Genomic DNA, 23,048 nt, shown 5'->3' with positions numbered 1-23,048 from the left:
TGAGATTATCCCACTAGTACGATAACCTGACTGAATCTTTTGATCAGCCAGGACCTTTGTTCCTCTTCCCCCCTACTCTGTACCCCCATATCCTATATAAGCCAAGCCATCACCCCAACACATTTGCCATTGATTTGTGGTGCCGTACCCCGATGGCCGCCGGCTAATAAATTCTCCACTTAAAACTTATACTCTGTGGTGTGTCTCGCTCGCTTCTGGTACAACACTTTTTAAAGTTCTATATATTGCTAGCTGTAATTATTATTAGCCATCATTATTATTATTATCATTTCTTTATGTTTCAGTCAAACTGGTCCCTAGCTTGCTCTACACTCTCCTGTCTCCATGCATTTGCTCAAAGTGTTCTCTGTCAGCCCGACAACAAGCATTAAGCTCTTAATCTATAGCAAGCATTGTGCTAAGTTCTGGGGATATGAATAAAAGCAAAAAATAGACCCTTCCTTCAAGGAGCTTACATTCTAATTGAGGAGATGACATGTATGTATGTCAGAATCTATAGGATAAATACAGAGTAGGCAGAAGATGACACTAGACTTCAGGAGCCTGAATGTGGCCTTCCCTCTCTTCCATGGTGGAACTCCTCTCCACCTTTGCAGGTCAATGCCAATGCCACCTTCTCCACAAACCCTCCTCTGATTTCTGCTCTGTACCACTTGAGACAGCCCTCCCCTTCAGACCTCAGGAAGCCCTTTGCTTCGTGACTTTGTAATGGATGTATATACTATGGCCGATTCTCATTTTATCTTGCTCCCTACTAGAATCCTTGGGGGAAGGATTCCTGTCCTGTCTAAACACTGTTTCCTCAGCCCCTCAGTGCTTTGTGCACATCAGTGCAAATCAATGCAGCAGATACTTGTTTGTTGTGTGGTGCTATGTGGTTTCTCCTGAGGTGGCTCATTCCACTTTGGGAGAGCTGGTATGGTTAGAAGGTTTTTCGCTTCTCTGCAACTTCCAACCACGATTCCTAGTTCTGCCCTGTGGGGCCAGCCAGAATTAGTCTGATTCCTATTCCACGGACTCCTATTTATCCCCTAAATTTTCTCTGCTCCAGGCTAAGTATTGCCAGTTCTTTCTCACAAATCCTTCATTTATAGTCTCTTATTCCATGCTGAAGGGCAGGATAGTTATGAAAGAACCCCAAGCTAGCAGCCAGGAGACCTGGATTCTAGATCTGACCTTATGACCTTGAAATTAACTTCTTCAGGCCTCATTTTTCTTTTTTGTAAAAGGTGGTGTTTGAACCACAGTGAATCATGGAATTTCAGAGTGGAAAGGGACATCGGAGCTGTCTAACCCAACCAATATCTGGACATAGGATTCCCCTCTATGACTTACCCAGCAAATGGTTATCCAGCCTTTGCTTAAAGTGTCCCCAAGCTGTGTACTCTGCTCTTGGACAGCTTCATTTGTCAGGAAATTTTTCCTTACATCATGCCTAATTTTGTCCCTTTGCTACCTCCTCCTGTTGTTCCTAGTCAAGGCCAAGTAGAACACATCTAATCCGTCTTCCAAGCAGTTGTCCTTCAAACACTTGGACACTAAATCATGTTGAATGAATGAATGAAGCACCTAGTTAAGCACTGAGGATACAGATAGATAACAGAATAACTTCCAAATCAGGGCTCATGAGCGTGAGCTCCTTGAGAGCACCCAGCATGGTGTCTCAAACACAAATGAACCAATGAACATTTATCAAGTTTTACCATGCACCCACTGCTAAGCACTGGGGTACAAACAGAAAAATAAAGCAATCTCTGATCTCTGAGGAGCTCACATTCTAACAGGAGAGAGGCAACACATCTTGGGAGGGTTTTGCTGCAGGTCAGATGGAGAGGTCCCTTCATCAGGGTGGTGGTAGGTTGGCCATGTACTGCCTCTCATCTTTCCCTCCGAGTGCCTTGCTGCCTCAGCTAGGTGAGCTTCCCTGTCCAGCAAGTACAATTGGTTGGCATTTGGTGGGGATGTCTGAGCTCCTAGCCCTCCTGATTCTCTTTAGGATTGTTTCCTTGGATGGTGGCTATGAGGACTGGGCTGGAAGCTGGTGGTCTGGTTGGGGAGGTGGGGATGGTCCTGTCACCCCAGGGCTCTTGTGCTCATCTGCCTGCTTTTGGAAGTTGGTCAACAGTTGTTGCCAGTGGTGATAAAGAAGGTGAGCCCTTTCTCCACAATGATTCCTCCCTTCAGTGATGGTTAATGGGGGCTGGACTGGAAGCAAATTGGGGTCACTAATATGCCTAAGACTCTTGAGTTCAGGATCCTGGACTATCTCCATCAGGGTCTGAGGGGAGATGGTGGTCAAGGTGGAGGTGATGGCTTGACTTATCTGGTACATGCTGTCTCCTATCTCTCCCTCAGGGTGCTTACCCCATGAGTGGCAATAAGTTGGCAATTGAGGGTGGGTGGGGTAGAGTGGCTGGCCTTTTCTCTCCAGAAGTTATCTCTCCACCCCTCACCCCACATACCTGTGAGGGTTGGGCTGGACGTAGAAGAGCTGGTGTTTTCCCATAGTCTTTTCTTCCAGGTTAAATATCTCAAAATCTTTCAGTTGTCATATGACATTATCCTGAGGCCCTTCACCATCCTGTTTTGCCCTTTTTTGAACACCCTCCAACTTATTAATGTCCTTCCTAAAATGTGGCAGCCAACATTGAACCTATTGTGTTAGGAGGCAGCAAAGACTAGGAAATGTACTGTCTTGGGAGTCAGGGGACCTAAGTTCAAATACTACCTCTGATGTTCCCATTGAGACATTGGGCAAGTCATTGAACCTCCCTGAAACTCAACGGCTTTTTACCAAGGGGCTTGGACAAGGTGATCCTTGCAGTTTCTGGCAGCTCTCGGTTGATGAGTGATCCCATGATCCTTCTTCTGATGTGGTCTGACCAGGGAAGAGCGCAGAGGAATTCTTTCCTCCTTGGCTCTAGATGCTCTTCCTCACTTAATGCAACCTAAAATCACATTAGCTTTTTGTGTTTGCTATGTATACTCCTACGGAGGTTGTAACCCTTCATAACCTCCAGATCTTTCTCAGACAAATGACTGGCTAGTCAGGCTTCCACCTGTTGGCATTTCTTTGGATCCTGATTTTGTCTTCCAGCATGTTAGCTGCCCCTTCCAGATTTGTGTCTTCTGAAAATTGGATAGCTATGCCATCTGTACCTTCTAAAAATGACAGATAGCACAGGACTGAGACGTTTGTTTAAAACAGCTCTCTCCTGTTCTCTGAAACAGAGACTTTTGCCATCCTCTCCCCTCTAGCATACCAGATTCTTGTTACCTCACCCAAGGTAACGGCCAGACTGAGAAAGGACAGGAGGGAGGCAGTGCCTGGGCCTTGTTGTCTCAGGCCCCTCTCTACCATGATGGCAGTAGGGTCCAGATTGGGGGGTTTGTTTTGTTTTTTTAGCACTACCTGGTAACTCCCACCTTTGCTCTTCCCCAGAACAACATACTAGGCCTAACTAGGGAGCCTCTGCCACCGTATACTCCGTTCCCACCCAACTTGTTCTGGGAAGAGCCCGAGTTCACTAGAATAATAACACATTGATGATATTTGTTCAAATGCAAGCTCACACTTTCCCCTAAATCTAAACCTGTCTGTGGTCTCTAACTTCATCCTTAATAGACCTGATGGTGAAGATGACTTAGTTTGGGTGGTTTAGAAAAGTAATGATTAAAACATCTCCTTTTGCATTTTATTAGATTAAAATTTAAAAACTCAAAGTAAAAATTGTTTTATTATAGTAATTTTGGAACTGGTCTTTAGTATGCAAAAGTAAGTTTATTTTCTAGCAGTATTTTACTTATGTTTCAAAACCACATTGGATTCTCATGAAAAATCTGGATGTACATACCAAAAGCATTCTCATTGTGTAGATGGGGAGGCTGAGGTGCAGTGAGGTGAAATGATTTTTCTCAAGATCAAAAGTTAGTAAGTGATAGAGCTGGAACATGAAATTGAGTCTTCTAATTCCCATGGGGTTTTCATTCCACTCCACTGCCCTCACTATAATACTTCCTCTTCACTACTGTGCAGGAGGTACAAGGCACTGGTGGGCCCTCCATTGAGGTCCATTGCCTAGGCACAAGTAGACAAGATCCTGGTCGTCTCTCACCCCTTCACTGATGCCCTGATATCCAGTGTATTTGTTTCCCTTCCAGCTACAGCTACATGATCGACAATGTCATCCTGCTGATAACAGGGACCTTGCACCAGCGTTCCATTGCTGAGCTTGTGCCCAAGTGCCACCCGCTAGGCAGCTTTGAGCAGATGGAGGCCGTGAACATTGCTCAGACACCAGCAGAATTATATAGCGCTATCTTAGTGGACACCCCACTTGGTAAGTAGTGATCACCCTGGGTCCTTCCCAGTCTGTCTCATTTGTTCACTTAAGGCCTGGGCTCTCTGTTCCCTAGGGTTAGGTCACCTTCCCACTCCTGTGCCTGCTTTCAGAACGAGGGATGGAAAGGCATGTTTCAAACCCAGAGAATTGAGACTGTCTCATTGTGTGACTTGGGGAAGGTTGTGGCACTTTTCTAGGCCTGTGTTACCTCATGTTTCACAGAAGCAGATAATCTTAGAGTTGGAAAGGGCCTCAGAGGCAGTTAGTCGAACCCCTCCAGAAAAAGGATCTCCTGTACAGCACAGCTCCAAGTAGCCTTCCCCTTGTGAGGCAGCCTTTCCTCTTTGGGGCAGTTCTCATTGTTAGAAGGGTCTTCCTCACATCCCACTATTCCTCATTCTAATTTCTGGGCCAGAACAACAAGCCTAATCTCTCTTCCACATGACAAACCCTTAATATTTGAAAATAGCTACTGTTTTCCCCAAGTCTTCTCTTCTCTAGACTAAAAATCTCTAGGTCTTTCAGCTGTCTTGGCAGGATCTTGAGGCCTTTTGCCAACATCAGGTTTGCCTGTTTTTGGAAGGTCTCCAGCTTGCCAATATTTCTTCTAAAATGGGTTACCTAGAGCAGTACTCCAGATGTTGTCTGACAAGGACAGAGTCAAGAGAAATTAGTAACCACTAGGTCCTGCACACGCTGTCTCTCTCAGTCCAGCCAAACGTCATTTGCGCCTTCAGCCCACTGAAGCCTGCAGATCTTCTTCAGATGCGTTTCTAGCATGTTCTCCCCTTCTTCCCCTCCCCCAATCTTTTCTACTTGCAAACTTGAGTTTTTGGATCTGAGTGTAAGACTTCATATTTATCCCTATTAAATCTTATCTTCTTAGATTCAGCCCAATCTTCTAGACTGTCGAAATTCATTTGGATGCTAATTTTATTGTCCCATATGTTAACTAGCTGTCCTTTCCAATTTTACATCATCTGCAAATCTGAGGAACATATGACATGTATGTCTTTGTGTGTATGAACTTTTGAGCAATCCATGACAGCTGCTCATGTATTGTTGCTTGATTTTGACATATTCATAGAAAGTACGGTAGTCTTGAAGAGAGTCAAAATTTTTATTACTTTAGGTTTTTTTTTTTATTACGAGCTTAAACATTGTAAAAAAGCATTAGCAGAGACTATAAAAAGAGGATTGTATATGAAACCATGAGTCTCCAGGTCAGACCACATGCTTTTTTTTTAACATATAAGCTCCACATGCTACTTTCAAAGTTGTCCTGCTTGTATGTGCTTCCTTCTGAACTTTTTTGCTCTCTTTAGTGCATTTTTGTCTCCATCCATTTTTTTAAATTCCAGTGGCCCTCTTTTTTTGACATCATTATTGCTGTTCCCCTCTCCTCCTTGAATTCTGTCCCAATTAAAATGGGGAGGGAAGAAGAGAAAGAGGGAGGAAGGGAAGGAGAGAGACAGACAGACAGACACAGAGAGGGAGGGAGGAGAGAGAAACCCTTGTAACAAATAATTGTAGCCTAGCAAAATGAATCCACACGGTGGCCATTTTCAGGAAGAGTACATTGGTTAAATACTGTGCAGGCTGAATAACAATTCATATTTTTATTTCTAATGCTTATAAAAAAGACCATTCCTCACAATAACTCTAAGAGGGGAAGCATAAGTATTATGGTTCTCATGTTACAGTTGAAGCAGCTGAGGTTTAGGTTAGCATCTACAACGCTAGTCTGGGAGTTGGGATTTGAATTTGGGTTTCCCAGTTTCCTTATTAAATCCTCTTTGCCATAAGTGGATATTTGGTGGATAGAGTTCTAAGTTGGGAGACAGGAAAGATAGAGTCTGGCCCTACTTACTAGCTCTGGGACCTCAATTTCCTCGTATAAAATCATAGAGATGAATTTAATGAATGTCCGACATCTTTGTCTATCCCCAACCTTCATCTATTACCCTTATTTCCACCAAACCCTCTAGGATCCCAGGTGCCCAAACTCCACCAGATTTCTCCCCACCAGTACAGTCTACCTGGCAGTGAGTGTCCTAAGCGAAGGGAGGAGGTCATGCTCCTTCCCTGTCCCTTTCATTCCCCTTCCCCTGGAAACAGTGGTTGGATTTTTCGGTGAGGTTTTGCTAGGATGGAAAGGAAAGAAGGGACTACCTAGACTAGACCAGACCATTACTAGTGGCAGTACAGAAAGAAAGAGACTAGTTTGGCCTAAAGTGAATGAATGAATGAACCCAATAAAGGTCATGCTAGACAGACAGATGGAAAAAGATTCTTATTAAAGATTGATTGGGAGGCACCTTCTTCCCTTGGGTCTACACCTAATGCCTGTTGTCCCAGGTCCTCAAGCAGAGCTTGGAAGAAAGTCACAGAAACTGGTGGTCTCACTGAGTCTTGGCCCCACTTGGTAGACACTGAGGCGAGAGTGTGTGCATTGGGGAGAAGGGGGAGTTATGGCCTCTTATGCAAGCATGTCCTTGGCATTGTGTGCTTTTGGGTCAATACCAGAGGCGATTAGATCATGTTATGGCCCCAACACTTGCCAGTTTTCTTATTTATAAATCAGTTCTAGAAAATAAAAGTGCAAGGAAGAAGCCCTAAATCAGCCCAAACGTGTTACCGAATCTCTGCCTCACCACTTCCAAGCAGTTTGGAAGTCAAAGAGAGTCATGGAGAAGATGCCTGGAAAAGGCTCTTGATTTCCCTAAAGCAAATCCTGGGGCAGGGGGGCTAACTCCTGGAGCCCTTGGTGGGGGGTTGGGGGGGACCCTCTGTCCTCTCCTACCCCAAGCTGGATTCTCGCCCGAGCTCCAGCTGCACTGTCAAGTCCTTTCCTCGGGCTCCTCTGAGCCTGTCCTCGCTCCTTCCATCTCTCCTCTCCCCCAGGCCTCCCTCACAAGGAGCCTGGCCCAAAGGAGAGGTGCCTTAGCCTGCCAAATTCTTCCCTACCCTGCCTGTCTCTCCATTTTCAGCTGCGTTCTTCCAAGACTGCATCTCCGAGCAGGACCTTGACGAGATGAACATCGAGATCATCCGCAACACTCTGTACAAGGTACCCCTCCCCCCTAGAACTCATCCGTGGGACTGGTGGAAGAGTGAGGAGGGAACTGAGAAAAAGATGCCCTGCCAGCCTCCCCACCATGGTGGCGTGGGCTTCTCAGCCTCCACAGGGGTCTGGCCAGCTGCTGGCGGATCGGAATGTGGAGGGGGGTGATTTATGCAGCACGTTGGAGCTCAGGCTGAGCCAGGTGCTGCTCCCAGGGGCTCAGTGCAGCGTGAAGACCCAGCTCAGAACAGGTTCTCCATCCCCGGGGCACCCTCGGTGGGGCCCAGATAAGATCAGCTTGAGTGCTGCCATGTGCTATGACCTGTTGGAGCTGGCTCAGGACTGCTCCCCACCCTCCTTACACACGCCCCCTTGCCAGAGAGTGGGCACCCAGGCCCAGGCAGGGAAGGTCACAGACCAGGGACAAGACAAGGACAACTGCCATAGAATTAGGAAAGCACCCTGGATTTGGAGGCCAAGGATGGGCATCCCATCCCCTCTCTGCCCTAACTTCCCAAGGCAAGTTACTCCCTCTCCTGGAAGTCACCTTTTCCTTAAAGCCAAGGCAGGGCCTCGGACTAACGTGACTTCTCAGGCCATCTCTAGCCTAGACCCTCAGAGGAGAGGATGTAGGACAAGTGGGGCGACTCCTCCCCAGGCTTGACAGCTGAGCTGGGTGGGGAGTGCCCGAGGGTGCTGGCACGTGCACGCTTCAGCCAGCCCCTGCCAATGGGTCCCTTTCAAGCCGTCTCAGCTGGGCTGAGGAAGGAGAGCTCACGGTTCCTGTGAGCTGTGCCCCTTGTCCAGGGAGGGAGCTGGCCTGATTGATTAGCTCTCAGGCTTCTGAGGGGTGAGACCAGGTCCTCGTGGGCAGGAAAGACACAGGGATTCCGAGGACACTGCTACTGATATCCTTGGCTCCCCATCAGCTTCACTTAGAGAGTATCCAGCAGGGGCCTAAGCTTTGCAGCCTGCAGCCTCTCAGCACTGCCCTTGTTCTCCAGAAGTTCAGGGCACCACATCTTGGAATGTAAAGAGTCACATGCTTGAAATCAGAAGACCTGGGTTCAAATCCCTGCTCTGCTATGGACCACTTGGCAAGTCACTTGACTTTCTGGGCCTCATTTTCTTCATCTATAAAAACAGGATGAAGTGGTCTCTAGAGTCCCTTTCAGCTCTGACATCCTTCGATACCGTCTATGATTCTGAGTATCCCTGGGCAGGAGAGGAGGTGGTGAGCGGAGCTTGTGACCACAGGGACATTACTCTTGTCTTAGAAAACTAGCTTGCCTCCCAGCTTCTCTTGTTTGTTTCATGGTATAGGTGTGGGATGTTTAGGTGAGCAGGCAAAGATAGACTAAAGAGTTGTTGGGTCTCTCAAGCTCAAGGTGTAGCCCTAGACCCAATAGGCCAGCCTCTGATACTGGGGGAGATTGTCCCCTCTAAGCCAGCACCAGCCAGAAAGCATTCCAAGAAAGTAAACCGTGAGGAGACAGCCTGCCCCTGCTGACAGATCCCACAAGGGAGGCCAATCTCCTGGTCTGGTGGCAGACACTTTGTCTGAGGAAGAGCACAGCGGTCAGGGCAGAGGATACTGCTCCCTAGTTTTCCTGGGGCCCACAGAAGCAGATGTGGCCCCTAGGATGGGGGTGGGGGAAACTGAAAGAGGTTTCCAGCCTTGAAGAGGCCGCGTGTGACAGTGGAAACCTCACTGGATACAGAGTTCAAGGGCCCAGGTTTGGATCCGGATTATGATCTTAGGCAAATCATTTAATTACCACAACTCCTATTTGTACAAGATGGGCTGGCCCAATGAATAGAGTGCAGTCTTGGAATCCAGAAACTTCTGGGGTGAGTCCTGCCTCTGACACAATGCTAGTAGTGCAGCCAGGAGCAGGGTACTTGACCTCTAAGTTACAGATGAGTTCCTGATTGTATCTGTGGGGAGAGTCAGCAAAATAAGAGTCCCCACAGTGATGGATTCATGAGTGGAGGGACCTCAGAGCACTTCCTTGTAACATCCCTGGGAGGTAGTGAAGTGTTAGCCGTGGTCACACACAGATGAAGTATCAAGGCAGGATTACAATCGCAGGGGTCCTGATTCCAATGGTGACCCTCCCTGTAACATCAGCTTACTCCTTGGAGCCTTGGTTTCCTCTTCTGTAAGCTGAGAGGAAGAGATTGGACTAAATGATGATCCATAATATTCTTTTAACATCCTCCCATTCCTCCTGGTAATCTATGGAGTGGCAAGAATTCAAACCTCACACACTTGACTTTAACATGTACCTGAAACTGCTTTGATCTTTGAGAACACAAGAGCCAGAAGCCAGGCCTTGGGCTTCTGAGGCGAGAGGCCAGGTCCAGGAACCAGGTCTCCTGGCTCCTTCTATTAGCCAGGCACCTCCATTCCCCCAAAAACAGAGGGGCTGAGAGACAGAACAACAATGGCCAGCTGTTGGGATGGGGGAATGACCCCTGCTGACTCAATAAGCCGACCTCAGGCACCAGGGGAACCATCTGCTGATTTTATTAACATGAACATCTCTTCCTCCCTAGTCTCCACTGCCAGCTGGATGCTTCTCACCTCCTGCAGACCCCGCCCCACCCTGAGAGCTTGGTTCCAGTTGCTGAGGCCTCCTTCTTCCTCTTCTTGCCTTCCTCACCCACTCTTCTCCCCAACCCACAGCTCTCAGGAGGCAGCAGGACCCCAGCTGGGTAAAGCATAGGGTCTATGTAGTTCGTGCACCTGTGGGTGTGATGGTAGGCAGGGGAGCCCCTGCAGCAGCCTTCCCAAACCCTTCTTGAAAACCCAGAGAATTGAGAGGGAACTCTTCTCTGATATGAGCCACCAGCCTTCCTGGGGATGGATGGCCAGCCATTTTCCAGAGGGCTTCTTCTTCCTAGTGGGCACCTTTCCCTCCCCCTCCTAGATTCTGCTTGTTAGAGCTTAAAATTATCTCAGAGGCCATCCAGCACTGTGCCTTCATTTTCCAGACCCAGAGAGGGAAATCACCTGTTCAGATCAAATAACAAAGTTAGTGGCAGAGCTGGGACTTGAACCCAGGTCTCCTGACTCTTAGTCCGTTTCCTTGGCACCAATGCTTTTCCTTAAAATCAGCCAGGCCTGATGGTGCCCCCTCTGCTGCTCCCTTCCCACCCCCCCAACTTCCCAACCAATGCTTCAGTCCTAGCCTGAGTTAACGCCATGAAGGCCTAGATCAATATCCCTAGGGAGACCTGGGCTGAGGGGGTGTCCCTGCCTCCCTATCCCACCCCACCAGGCCCAGCTGCAACATCTGTGCCCCTGGATTACCCTTTACCCTGCAGTCCTTATCAAGACTGGTTCAGGCTGGAGTCATCAGCTTGCTCTCCAGCGGGGGGCAGGGGGCGGTGGCGCAGGGTGGTGGTGAAGAAGGCACTGACCCAAGCCCTCTCTGGCTCACAGGATTGATTGTAAACATCAAGCCCCTGTGGGCTTGATGCCAGGGATGCCTGCCTGCCTGCTTGGCTCCATGTCCATCCCAGTGGCCACAGATGGGGAGATTAGCTAAGCCCTCCTGCCCTATAATGAATGGGAATTGCAAGCAGCTGACATGGGCTTTGAGCAGCCAGCTGGATCCTTGAGAATTCCAAGGAATTTGAAATGGGGGGGGGGGGGCAGGGAGCCTTGGTCATTCTGTGACTTTTATTCCTATGAGACCAGGCATCCCAGAGAAAGTACAGGTTTCTGTTGCTTCACCCTAAGGTCTTCCTTCCTTATGTTCTGGGATTAGGGTTATTGTATAAGGAACCCCACCTGTCTCCCCCACTCCAGAATAGCTTCTTGGGCAAACAGTTGAGTTAGAGGAGGCAGAGTAAGGGGCCATAGACCAGGCTGGCAGTTTCACCTGAAGAAATAACATGTCCAGCCCTGAACTAAGTCATCAGTAAAACTGAGAGACTGTGATCAGGCCCCTGGCACATCTGGACATGCTCAGGTTTGGAAGGGCTCCCCAGGTGTGGATTAGTAGGAGAAGTCATCTCCCTAGGGCTACCCCAGCCAGGTGGCATGTGCCAGGTCTGCAGTGGGCACAGGCACTACCTAATGAGACTAGTGGCATCTGGACTGGAGAGGAGGAAGGATTTGGGAATCTGTGTTTGATCCAGGAAGTGGACTGGGAAGGATGTGCTGAAGTCCTGAGTGATTTGCAAAAAGGGTGATGTCCCTAGCTGCCAGGGAAATCTGAGAGGCCTGGCCTCTTGGCTGAGCCAAAGAGACCATGCCATGGCAAAGCTGCCAGGTTCCAAGTGGGTAGTAACTACCTACCTACCTCAGACTTCTCAGTTAATCTTGAACGTGAAAGGTTCATACCAGGACACTAACAATTAGACAATAATTTCATTTTGTAAAAGAACTGGATCTGAAGCCAGAATCCCAGGTCTGCAACTTTCAATTTGGACAACCTTGGGAAAGTCATTTCCTTCCTGGGCCTGTTTTTCTTCCAAATGAAGCGACTAGCCTAGATTCCCTCCAAGGTCCTTCCCAGCTCTAAATCCTACGAGACTTTGACTCTGTTCTCTCCCCTGCCCTCCCCATTGCCTACTATCCTAGCCCCATATTTTCTCTCTCAGCAGAATCGATTTTGCAATCAAAGTGGCCTAAGACTATCCCCCCACTGGAAGGTCTTTGCTGTCCTGTCTCAGCTCTTCAGCAGCTTACCTGGCTATGGTGGTGGATGTCTGATAAAGGCACTTATTCTCTAGGGTTCAGGATTGATCTCTGCAGGAGAGGCTCCTTGCTTTTCTGACACGTCCTTTCTACCACCACCACCATTAACACCCCCCTGCCCTCATGACCAGTTTGTACCTGATCATTAACCTCTTGTGTTCCCTGGATGTCCTGAGGCAGGCTGGCAGCATGCATGTTGTATATGTGTGTGCCATTGGCCTAAATCACAGAGCAGGAAGGAAGCATGGGTTTGAGGCCCTGCCCTATTCCTCACCAGGACTTCAAGGGACAACCGTCCTAGAATAGCCAGACCTCTCATTAACTAGCTCTTGGAGGCCTTCAGGTGGAACCTGGGTGGGGGGGAGATGAGGGGGGAGGGGGAAGGCACTGCTCACTTGTCAGGGATTCCTCTGCAGATATAGTTTGGACTAAACCTCTAAAGTCCCTTCCAGCTCAAAGATTCTGGAATTTCTGGCCCCAGATTCATGCTGTACATCCTGTTGTCTTCCCTGGGAAGAAGCAATCACTGGCTTTAGTCATCCCATCATAGTGCCAAGGCATTGGTGAATGTGTCATCAGAGCTTGTGAGGTACAGACATAGCATAAGAACTTGGGTTCTTGTGTGGGATGCAGACCCATCCTGAATCAATATGTCTGCTGTTTCTCCCCAGCACTGACCCAGCGCGAGGGGGCTCAAAGCTGGGCAGCCTAGATTCTTTGCAGAAGTTTGGGGTTTTATGGAATAAATATAAATTACTTTGGAATTAAGATTCTACCAGATCCTTCTAAAGAGATCTGGAGTTCACTGTTTCCTTACCACAGGAGTCAGTGGCAAGGGAGACTGCCAGCCCTAAGTAAGACTGTGCTTTATAGTACTTGGTTGTTGCCTTCTCTCCTCCCCATACCTCTTCACCACTCATCACTCTTCCCTGTGTGGCTGGCAATCCAATTTGTCCAGTGAGAAGTGGTTTGTTCCTGCTGGTGGCCCCAAAATATCCAGCCTGTGTGATGTGCTTCTGACATCCACACTGGCAATAATGATTCTTCAGCAAAAATGGAGCTGACAACTTGGCCCGTGATGTATGAGATGGGGCTGAGGTGGGGAAGAGTTTCTTACCGTCTGGCAGATCAAAGAAAAGAAATGGCCTTTTTGGCTAGTAACAGTGGCAGAGACTTAGGAGAGGCCGTATCACTGCTTGGGGGCCAGTCACACCAGGCTTCTGGCAAAGGAGGGGCCTTCATCAAGACGGCTCAGGGAAATCGGACAGTGTCACAGCAGAAAGGAAGTAGCAATGCGTTCTTAAGGACCCAGGTTTGAATCCTAGTGCTGGTGCTGTCTCGTGACTGTGGACAAGTTGTCTCACCTTTCTGGGTCTCCATTTCCTGATCTTCTAAGGAGGGAATGGACGTGATCACGCCGCTAGTCTAGGGGCAACACGGTGTGATGGAAAGAGATGAGAGACTTGGCTTCCATCCCAGCTTTGACATTTACTAGGTATGTGACCAGAAACAAGTGACTTTATCCCAAGATTGTTTCCCCACTTTTGGAAATATAAATTACTATATCTAAGGTCCCTTCCAACTTCAAATTCTTTGAACAGGTGAGGCTAGGGGTTAGCTTTCCCTGCCTCTGATTCCATAAACTCAGGTGTTCCTGGAGTTCAGAGCTGACAAGTTTTCAGGAATTTAGAATTATGTCACCTCCAGTGTAGTCAAATTGTGGGCAAATGAAGCAGTACAGAGGATCCTAGGTCACCTTTTCTTTAGGGCACATACCTGAGCCTGAGGGTCAGCTGCTATACTCTGCCTCTCCCCCTTAAGGTGAGCTCCATCTGGGAGTCCCTTTAAGCCTCTTAGGAAGAAATAATCCCCTTCTCTTACTGTGTGTGTCTCTAGATTCTACACTGCCTCATTGTATGAAGATGACTGAGGTCTTGAAGGCTGGCAGTGGAACATAAGCTCTAGTAGGTTTTATCATGCCACAAAAGTTTTGAGTGCTGTCCCAGGATGAAATTAGTTAAGTAAGGAGAAGCTCGTCATCAGTCAGCTAGCCATTAAGGAAAGAATTGTTTTGCTGTAATATCCCATGAAAGAAAAAAAGAATTAAAAATAGCCCTTAATGCTCCATGGTCCCTTTCTGTAGTAATAATCAGGAAAAGGACCAGAGAGGGCCAAGAACTGCAATTTTCAGGCTCCTATGAATGTTAATAATTATTGGAACTCTAAGCATGTGCGAGCCTTGTCCAGTGACCAAATTATAGTATTGTTGGAGAAACTGAATCCTGTTAATGTTGACCTTCTCACTATAAAAGAATCTAGAAGCTCTAGGTAAGTTGAACATAAATAGAAGGAGAGGTGAACAAAGTGGGGAGTAGACTAGCTTTCTTCTGAATTCCTAGACCATTCCATGGAGCACATGGCACTCAGGCTTTGTAGCACTCATGACTGGAGAACATGGCAAAGAGAGAACCATGAAGGCTCGTGTAGCTTCGGCACCATCGTCTGCTTAAGAGAACGAAGAGACAGAGAAATTTTATGGAGAATTTCTTGATTCTGTGAAGAAAGTCTTGATGAAACTTTCCAAATTAAATCTCTCTCTACATTGATACTTGGTGACTTTAGTACAAAGGTAAGTATAAAGGAGGATGGCACCCCCCCTCCCCAAACATTGGACTATGCTGCTTAGGATGCTGCAGTCTGAGGCCAGAGGGTAAGAGCTGCACACCCATCTGTCACCACTGTCTGCTTCAAGAAGGATGTTTGGAAGTGCTGGTCATCATTGGGAGAGCTCAATGACAGGTTGTGTTCCATAAATGGAAACTGACTGCATGTGAAGCCATAGGAAGCAACTGCTTGTCACAATGAATGTCCTTTCCCAGTCAGTTGCCTCTGATCTGGCAGAGCCTTGACCTAGTAGAACAAAGATCAAAACCAATACCAAAACTGATAAGAAAAAAAAAAGAAAAAGAAAGGTTCCATATACACCACAATATTGATGACAGCACTTTTTGTGGTAGCAAAGAACTGGAAATAGTTCTCTGCTTAGGCCTTTAGTTACTTCCAGGATCAAATGTAAAATCCTTTGTCCAAAGCCCATAATAATAAAGAGACCCATCATTTGGGGTTGACTAAATGAATTGTGGTGGAGGGATATCATAGAATATTGCTGTGCTGTAAGAAACAACAAATATTGTACAGAGAAGCAAAGAAAGACTTTACATGAACTGATGCAAAGTGAAGTAAGGAGAACCAAGAAAACATAAACAATGACTACAACAAAGTAAACAGAGAAAACAGCCACCACAAAACAAAAGCGAACATTGTATAATTCCAGAAAAGAAGCTTGGCCACAAAGAAGAGAGATGAGCAGAGCCTTCCTGCCCATATTCCTTTGGTTGGTGTAGAGAGCGGTTCGCAAGTGTGCAACGTTGCATATATTGTTAGATTTTTCGGTGTATTGATCAGTTTTACTGATATTTTTTTCTCTTCCTCCTTTTTCTTTTAAGAAACCTCTTTGTTATTAGGGATGATTCTTTGGGAGGGAAGAGGAAGAGGAATATAGGAGAAATTTTACTCAATGCAAAAATGAAACATATCAATAAAAACATTTTAATCAATGCCAAACTGGAAGAATAAAAATAATACATGGTTTGCAATTGAGACAACTCTAACCTGATTTATTTAAACACATAATGCTAAGAAACTTAGGAGAAGCCCCCCCAGTGTAGTGGACTGTAGTGGAAGATTTATAGAAAAAAACATACAAAAGTTTCAAAGACCAGAAAGTCATGGATTAGTTGCAGTCTGCACCTTTGGGGGGGAATACACACAAGGAAGTCCCAGAATGATTTTAAGTATTGAAGTCTAAGTGATTGCATTGCTGTTAGGAGATCAGAAACCTGTAAGGAGTTTCCTTCGGCGGTGGTGGGGGAAGTGAACAAGAGAACCGGTCTGCCTGAGGATGAAGAAAGGCTTGCCTATAGAGAAAATAGATGATGTCAGAAGTGAGTGGAGAGGCCTAAGAAAGAGCACCTGTTTTGGACTGGAAGAGGAACCTAGACTGACATGGTCAGGAAAGGATCCTGGGTGATTGCCTTTAGGGCAGATCAGCGGGTGGCCCAGGATTAGGCCCAGCTCTGAGGTGGTACCAATACTGGGAGTAAGTCAGCAAGCATTTATTAAGGCATTAAGATTAAGGCGTATTGGGGAAAGCCTTCTTGCAGTAGGTGAGACTCTCATTAAGACTCCAAGGAAGCCCGGGAAACTGGAAGGCAGAGATCTGGAAGGAAATAGTTGCAGGCAAAAGGGACAACCAGTGAAAATGCCCAGAGCAGGGAGAGCATCTCGTACAAAGACCAACAAGAAGGAAGGACAGTGTCAGTGATGTCAGAGAGTGAGGGGGAAAAGGTAGATCTAAGGTGTAAGAAGCCTGAGGAGATAGAAAGGGGTCAGTTTATGAAGGGCTTTGAACAGAGGATTTTACATTTGATCCTGGAAGTAATAGAATTGAATAAATACAGGAGTGACTTGGTTAGATCTTTGCTTTAAGAAGATCCATTTGACAGCTAAGTGGAGGATGAACTGGAGTGGTGAGAAACTTGAGGCAGACACACTGTTGCAATAATCCAGGCCTGCAGCCACGAGGGCTTGTGGCAGAGTGGTGGCAGACAGAGTCAGAGAAGAGGGGGAATTGAAAGGAGATGTTTGGAGGGTTGGTGACTGACTGGGTCTGTCAGGTGAGAGAGGAGAGAGGAAGGAGTCCAGGATGACACCCAGGCTGCAGGTCTGGCCTTGGCAACTGAGTGAGATGGGAGGAGGATTCCAAGATGTCAGCCTGGGTGGCTAGGAGGACAGTAGTACCCTCAGCAGTAACACAGGGGACAGAAGATAACGAGCTCGGTTTGGGATATGTCTGAGACATCCAGTTCTAATAGGCAGGTAAAGATGCGAGACCAAAGGTCAGGAGAGAAGTTGGGGAACCTAACTGGGATGATCTCGGTTCAGAGATAGATACTAGCTGTGTACAGAGTCTGGGCAAGTCACTTAAACCCTGTCTTCCTCAGTCTCTTTTACAAATAGATTTGAGCATCATCTGTATAGAGATAGTTGAATCCATGGGAGCAGATGGGTCACCAAGACAAATAGTAGAGCAAGAAAGGAGGAGAGGGGCTAGCATGGAGCCTGTGGTTAGCTGGCATGACCTGGAGACTGAGAAGGCATGGCCAGAGAAGGAGGAAGAGAGCCAAACAGGAGCAAACAGGTTTCTGCTCACAGGTTACCCCAGGGCCTAGACACTGCCACAGTTGACTGCTTTCAGGCCAGCAAGTACCAGTCTGGTGAGTGCCACCATGGAGCATTCCCTGCCCATGGGGGCAGATGGGCAGCCTGCTCAAGCCATGCTCAGTCTGGGCTCCATCTGTCTGCAGGCCTCATCTGCACCAAGACCCATGCTCAAGAAGAAAGGCCTGGTGACTCCAGGTCCTTCCAGCTTGGCCAGAGTAGGAAAAGTTAGCCACCGCAGCCTCCATTTACCAGTCGTCATTGTGGGAGCTGCCCTGCAGAGGGCCCTTTTCCCTGCCTTTCCTAGGGTCTCCAAAGAATAGCTTCACCTGGATGAGAAAGTTCCCTGGTCCCTCTATACCTCCTTTCCCCTGGCTTTGGAGGAAGCTAGGCAGAAGGCAGCAAGCAGCCAGGGTGGAGAGGGGAGAAGGGAAGTTGGGGTGTAACTCTGAGTAGACCAGATGGTATAGTGCAGCCTCACTTTCCCATTTTACAGATGAGGACACTATCTCCTAATGGGATGGTCATCCTCTGTGGTGTGAAGTCCCCATCAACTGACATCACTGTTCAGCATTGTGGCACCTCAGGATGGGCTGGATTCAATGACTGCTTAAAAAGTCCCTTCAAACTGGCCCCGTCTTGTCTCTGGGCCTTAGTTTTCTCCCTTCTAAGAGTACTGAGGAGGATCCGATGATGCTAGAGTCCATCCTAACTCAGGGGAGAAGACAGCATTGCAGGAGGAAGAGGTGGGGAGAGAGCGCCATAGAGTAAGACCAAGGCACAGACCAGACCGGGGAGCAGACAACCTCGGGCAGGCCAGATGCTTTATAGGACCTTCCTATGTCCTCACGCCCACAAACATCATTCTGACACTGCAGCCCAGCTCTTTTCTCTTCGGTCATTCCCACCCGGCCACCTTCACGAGCTCATGTGGCAGAACAGTGGACCAGGAATAAGACCAAGGGTTTGTGGGAACTGAGTGACAAGAATAGAGAGCCCAACTGACCCCCCCCCCCCACCAGCAGGGCTTAGAGGAGTTCCTGCAACTTGCTCAGCCCTATGCTGAGTCTGGCTGTGGGAGAGGCCAGGGATGAAGCCTGAGGTTTTTGAGATGGAAGGAATCCCTAAAGATTATGTAGTCCACCCTACCCCATCCCCGTCATTTTCTAGATGGAAAAACAGGCCTAGAACAGGTGATGCCCAAGGTCACACAGGTTGTGGGTGGCATAATCATGATTAGGGCAGGGGGAGGGGAGACTTGTCAGTATTCTGCAGCTTCACCAGAGAGGCCAGTGAGAGGGAAGACATAGGTTTGAGGAGGAAGGTTGCTACCCAGATGCCTTGTGCATAGGCCAGAAGGGCCAAGCTCTTATTTCCCCCAAGCCCTCCCCATATGTGGGACCGGCCGGTGGGAATGGGAAGACCAAGAGAGGAACAGAATGATCAGCTGACCTGTCCACCAATGTTCTGTTTCCAGGCCTACCTAGAGTCTTTCTACAAGTTCTGCGCCTTGCTGGGTGGCACCACTGCAGATGCCATGTGTCCTATCCTGGAGGTAAGTGCCTCCCAGCCTCCCCCAGCTGCCTCAGTTTGTACAAATTCCCATTCCGTGGTCAACAGCAAGCCTTGATACCTGAGCCCTGCCTTTCACCATCCCTCCTTCCCCCCAACACCATCCCTGAGGGAATCATCACACAGGGAAGGGTAGCAAGGGAGCCTGAGATCAGATTCACCAAAGCAGTCTGGTTCAGTGCTCATGAGTTTACCATTCCACCCTTACCCCCAATGTATGTTTATCCATGCCAGTTTGAGGCTGACCGCAGAGCCTTCATCATTACCATCAACTCATTTGGCACCGAGCTCTCCAAGGAGGACCGGGCCAAGCTGTTCCCACATTGTGGGAAGCTCTACCCTGAGGGCCTGGCCCAACTGGCCCGTGCCGATGACTACGAGCAGGTCAAGACTGTGGCTGACTACTACCCGGTGAGTGGGGATGGGAGGGGCCCCACTTCCTTCCCCACCCTTCTACCCTGACAAAAAAAGTGAGATTCCTTTTTTGTTTCATCACCTTTCCTTTTCTCCCTTTCATGTCTTCATGTGCCGTCAGGTCCCGTCACTCAAGTGCCAGGGCCCTACTCTGACCTTCACTGGCATTATCTGCCTTTCCTGTCTCATCCCCTCCCTATCGCCTTCCCATGTTCCTCTTCTCAGGACCACCCTCCACTGTGATTTCCAGCCTAAGCATCACTCCCATCATCTCCTTCTAGGAATATAAACTGCTCTTTGAAGGGGCTGGCAGCAATCCTGGCGATAAGACCTTGGAGGACCGATTCTTTGAGCACGAGGTAAAAGAATGTTCTTTAGTCTTCATTTCCCTGCTCCCCAGCAAAATAGAGTTTTCTTGACTAGTGGGCAGGGCTGGGTGGGAGTCTCTGTCATCCTTGTTCTCGACCTCCATGAGCCACCACTGGAGGTTCCCTGGGGTGACACACCCACCTCTGCTCTGGCAGGTGAAGCTGAACAAGCTGGCCTTCCTCAACCAGTTCCACTTTGGTGTCTTCTATGCCTTCGTCAAGCTAAAGGAGCAGGAGTGCCGTAACATTGTGTGGATTGCCGAGTGCATTGCCCAACGCCACCGGGCCAAGATTGACAACTACATCCCCATCTTCTAGCTCCCTCTTCTGATCCCCCGTTTACTGTCCTTTGGCCACGATCCCAAGAGGCCCCTGGGGAAGGACAGTGGGGCTCCATGTGTATGTGGGTCCTCGGGAGCCCTTGGTACTGGGCATGTGTGTATTTGTAACTCAGGCACTGTTCTGGCCTGTTCCATATGCACTTACTGCTGCTGAAGCAGGGCTACCCCTTCCTTCCTCCTCCCCACCCCGGCCTTTGTCCTCTGGAGCTGTGTCAGGGCTAGAGTGGTAGGGGTCTAAGATCCTGGCATCATGCCCCACAAGCAGCCTCTATAACTTCTGTGTTGTTAAAACCCCTGCCCTAAGAAAAATGGATACAGGGGTCCCCCTGTCCTGATGTTTACAGCTGTTAAAGGCATCTGAGAAGCATGTGGTCACTTTGATACCCTCTCCTCCCCCTCCTTCAGGAAAGCCAGCTTGACTGCCCCCTGTCTTCCCCTTTCCTCTCAGTTTCCCCAAGGCCCTGTCCCTAGTGGAAAAGTGATATGTACATATTAGAGGCAGGGGAGTACCCTGCATACTAATCCCTCTCCCTGACATACACACATACATATATACACACATCCCCAGACCTTCCCCTACCAGCATGAGCCAGGGCTCTGGCTCTAGAAACTAAGGAGCCTTTCCTCTCCCTGTCACCCTCAGCTAGGAGGCTTTGGTACAGAAGTCAGGGGCTGTGCAGGCCTTCCTCCACTGAATGGGGTATCTCTCTTCTCTCAAACTCACCCTGAGTTTTTGTGTTTCTCCTAACAATAAAACTGCCCACTCTGTGAGCCTGGTGTCTTATTCCTTTCCCTTGCCATGAATGGCGCTGGGGCTGGTCCACACTCTTAGTTTAGACTACTAAAGCAGCCCTGCCTGAGGCATGTGGGTATGTGCCCCCCCAGCCCAATAGAAGTACTCCCTCTCATCACCGACCTTGGCCTGAGACTCTGAGACATCCTGTTGGACACCCCAGCCTCTTTTCTGAAGGTTTCTGAGCCCACGGGATGTTGAGAAGGGGAAGGCATCTACCCCTGAAGAAGCCTCCTTCTCTCCAGCTCAAACTAGTCTAAGATGTAAGTCCCTTATCCACCATCACACTTTCTCACATACAGACTTCCTCAGAGTCAGGACCATCTAATGGTTATGGTTGTCCTGAAGCTACTGCTCATGTCTTGTGCCTATGACAACATACCCAGGGACCCCCATGCCTAAATCAGGAAGCTATGAGCTGGGGATGGGGGTCAGGCCCTACCTTTGGCCTGGGGGGCAGGTGAGGGCAGGGTTGTCAGTCACTGGCCAAGGGCAGGGACTTGAGCACCTCCCCTGCTAGGAGGTAGACAGGAAAGACCTGTCAGTCTGGCTTTGTCCTCCCCACCCCGAAAACACTTCACCTGGCATAGAGCCGGGCACAAAACCCTCCCAAAAGGGCCCTGCTGCCCACAAGGAGTTGGGCACCTGGCTTGAGAGCAGGGCTGACAGGAAACCATCCACATTCTTTATGGAACAGAATCAGGCCTTTGAGAGGGATCGGACCAGCACTCATTTTCTTCCCCCACCCTCTACAAGATCCACATTCCCTGTCCCTCAGGGTCACATGCACCTACCCACAACACCCTTAGTTACAGGTCACCCAGACCAGTACTGGACACCCCCAGGCACTGATCACCAATGTCCCATAGCACATGCCATGTCAGACCCCTCCTCCCCCACCCCACCCCCCCATCATGGTGTCACATAAGTACCTGCAGCATCAGGCATGGCCAGTTACACCTGGATGGAATTCCATACCTCAGGGTTATTTACCAAGTGACAGGTAGTACATAGAAAGTATAGAGGGTCCAGGACATTGAGGTCCATTTCTCTCCCTGACCCCCCTGAGCACCATGACCATCATGGCCACACAAGTGCCCAGCCCCAGGCCACTCTCTTAAGACTGTCCCACAACAGCTGCTGTCCTTCCTAAGAGGAGTTTTCTTAACCAGTTCTACAAACTGAGGAAATCCCAGGTCTGGGCAGATCAGTAAAAAGGGCCTACTCTGTGCATTGCCCTCTGACGACATCTATGCTGGCTCATCTGGAAGCCCGGGCAGATGCTACCAGAAGGGCAGACCTCCTATGGTATAATCCCATTCTGGCTAAGTGCAGGTTGCTGCAAGCTGTGCTGGAGGCTTTCTAATGAATTCTCTGGGCTAGAGGAGATGGGAAAATCCCTCCCTTCCTTCAAGTTACAATCTAGCAAACACACCTACATCTCCCAGTCACTGTGTTGCAAACCCCTAATCACTGTCATCCCTCTTGTCAGTGTTATCCTCATAACCCTTGCCAGGACACCACCTTCGAAAATGGATGCTGGGGGCAAATAGGTGGCAAAATGGAGTCAGGAGAACCTGAGTTCAAATCCAGCCTCAGACTGCATGCCTCTGCATTAGCTGCATGCCTCCGGGCAAATCTCTTAACCCTGATTGCCAGGAAGAAAAAAAGAAAGGATGCATTCTGACCACTTGTAGGAGAAATAAAAATTCCAGTTTATTTATGTATTTTAAAAGTGACAATCACTCGGTAGTGGGGTGGCATAGAGGATACAGCCGAGCCCGCAGCTCTAAGGGAGGATTCTCATTCTTGAACCAGCCAAGACGTGGTTGGAATTAACCCTTCAGATCCCAGCACGTTGGGAAACATTCCTTTCATTGAGGTTTTACCAGGCACAGCCCTTCATGAGTAGGACCCTGTCCTCCCTCCTCCCCTCAGAGTTCTTCTGAGGGAAGGCTCTAGAGACACCACTGAAGTGGAAGGGGCCACTCAGCGGATGACAAGGCAACATCTGGATTTGCCCTGGGCCGTGCCCACACGCTGAGTCACGAGATCAAAGGATTTAGATTGGAAGGAACCCTCGAGATCATTTAATGCAAACCGGCTCCTCTGTTAAAAGGAAACGGCGTGGTGGGGGGAAA

General features: G+C 48.6%; 1 protein-coding gene across 1 annotated transcript in view; it reads left to right on the top strand.

Annotated features, from left to right (window-relative positions):
• The window catches only part of ATP6V0D1 (ATPase H+ transporting V0 subunit d1), a 102,394-nt gene extending 81,509 nt beyond the window's left edge, over positions 1 to 20,885 (top strand). Inside the window, exons 3-8 of the mRNA XM_036750771.1 lie at positions 4,183 to 4,361; positions 7,355 to 7,434; positions 18,897 to 18,974; positions 19,226 to 19,402; positions 19,687 to 19,764; positions 19,930 to 20,885. Of these exons, the coding sequence (XP_036606666.1) occupies positions 4,183 to 4,361; positions 7,355 to 7,434; positions 18,897 to 18,974; positions 19,226 to 19,402; positions 19,687 to 19,764; positions 19,930 to 20,091 (754 nt within the window). The 3' untranslated portion in view covers positions 20,092 to 20,885. The remainder of the gene's footprint in view (positions 1 to 4,182; positions 4,362 to 7,354; positions 7,435 to 18,896; positions 18,975 to 19,225; positions 19,403 to 19,686; positions 19,765 to 19,929) is intronic.
• The last annotated feature ends 2,163 nt before the right edge of the window (positions 20,886 to 23,048 follow it).

The sequence above is a fragment of the Trichosurus vulpecula genome, chromosome 3, assembly GCF_011100635.1.
Source record: "Trichosurus vulpecula isolate mTriVul1 chromosome 3, mTriVul1.pri, whole genome shotgun sequence".
In the NCBI taxonomy this organism is placed as follows: Eukaryota; Metazoa; Chordata; class Mammalia; order Diprotodontia; family Phalangeridae; genus Trichosurus; species Trichosurus vulpecula.
This window is presented reverse-complemented; position numbering and strand designations above follow the sequence as displayed.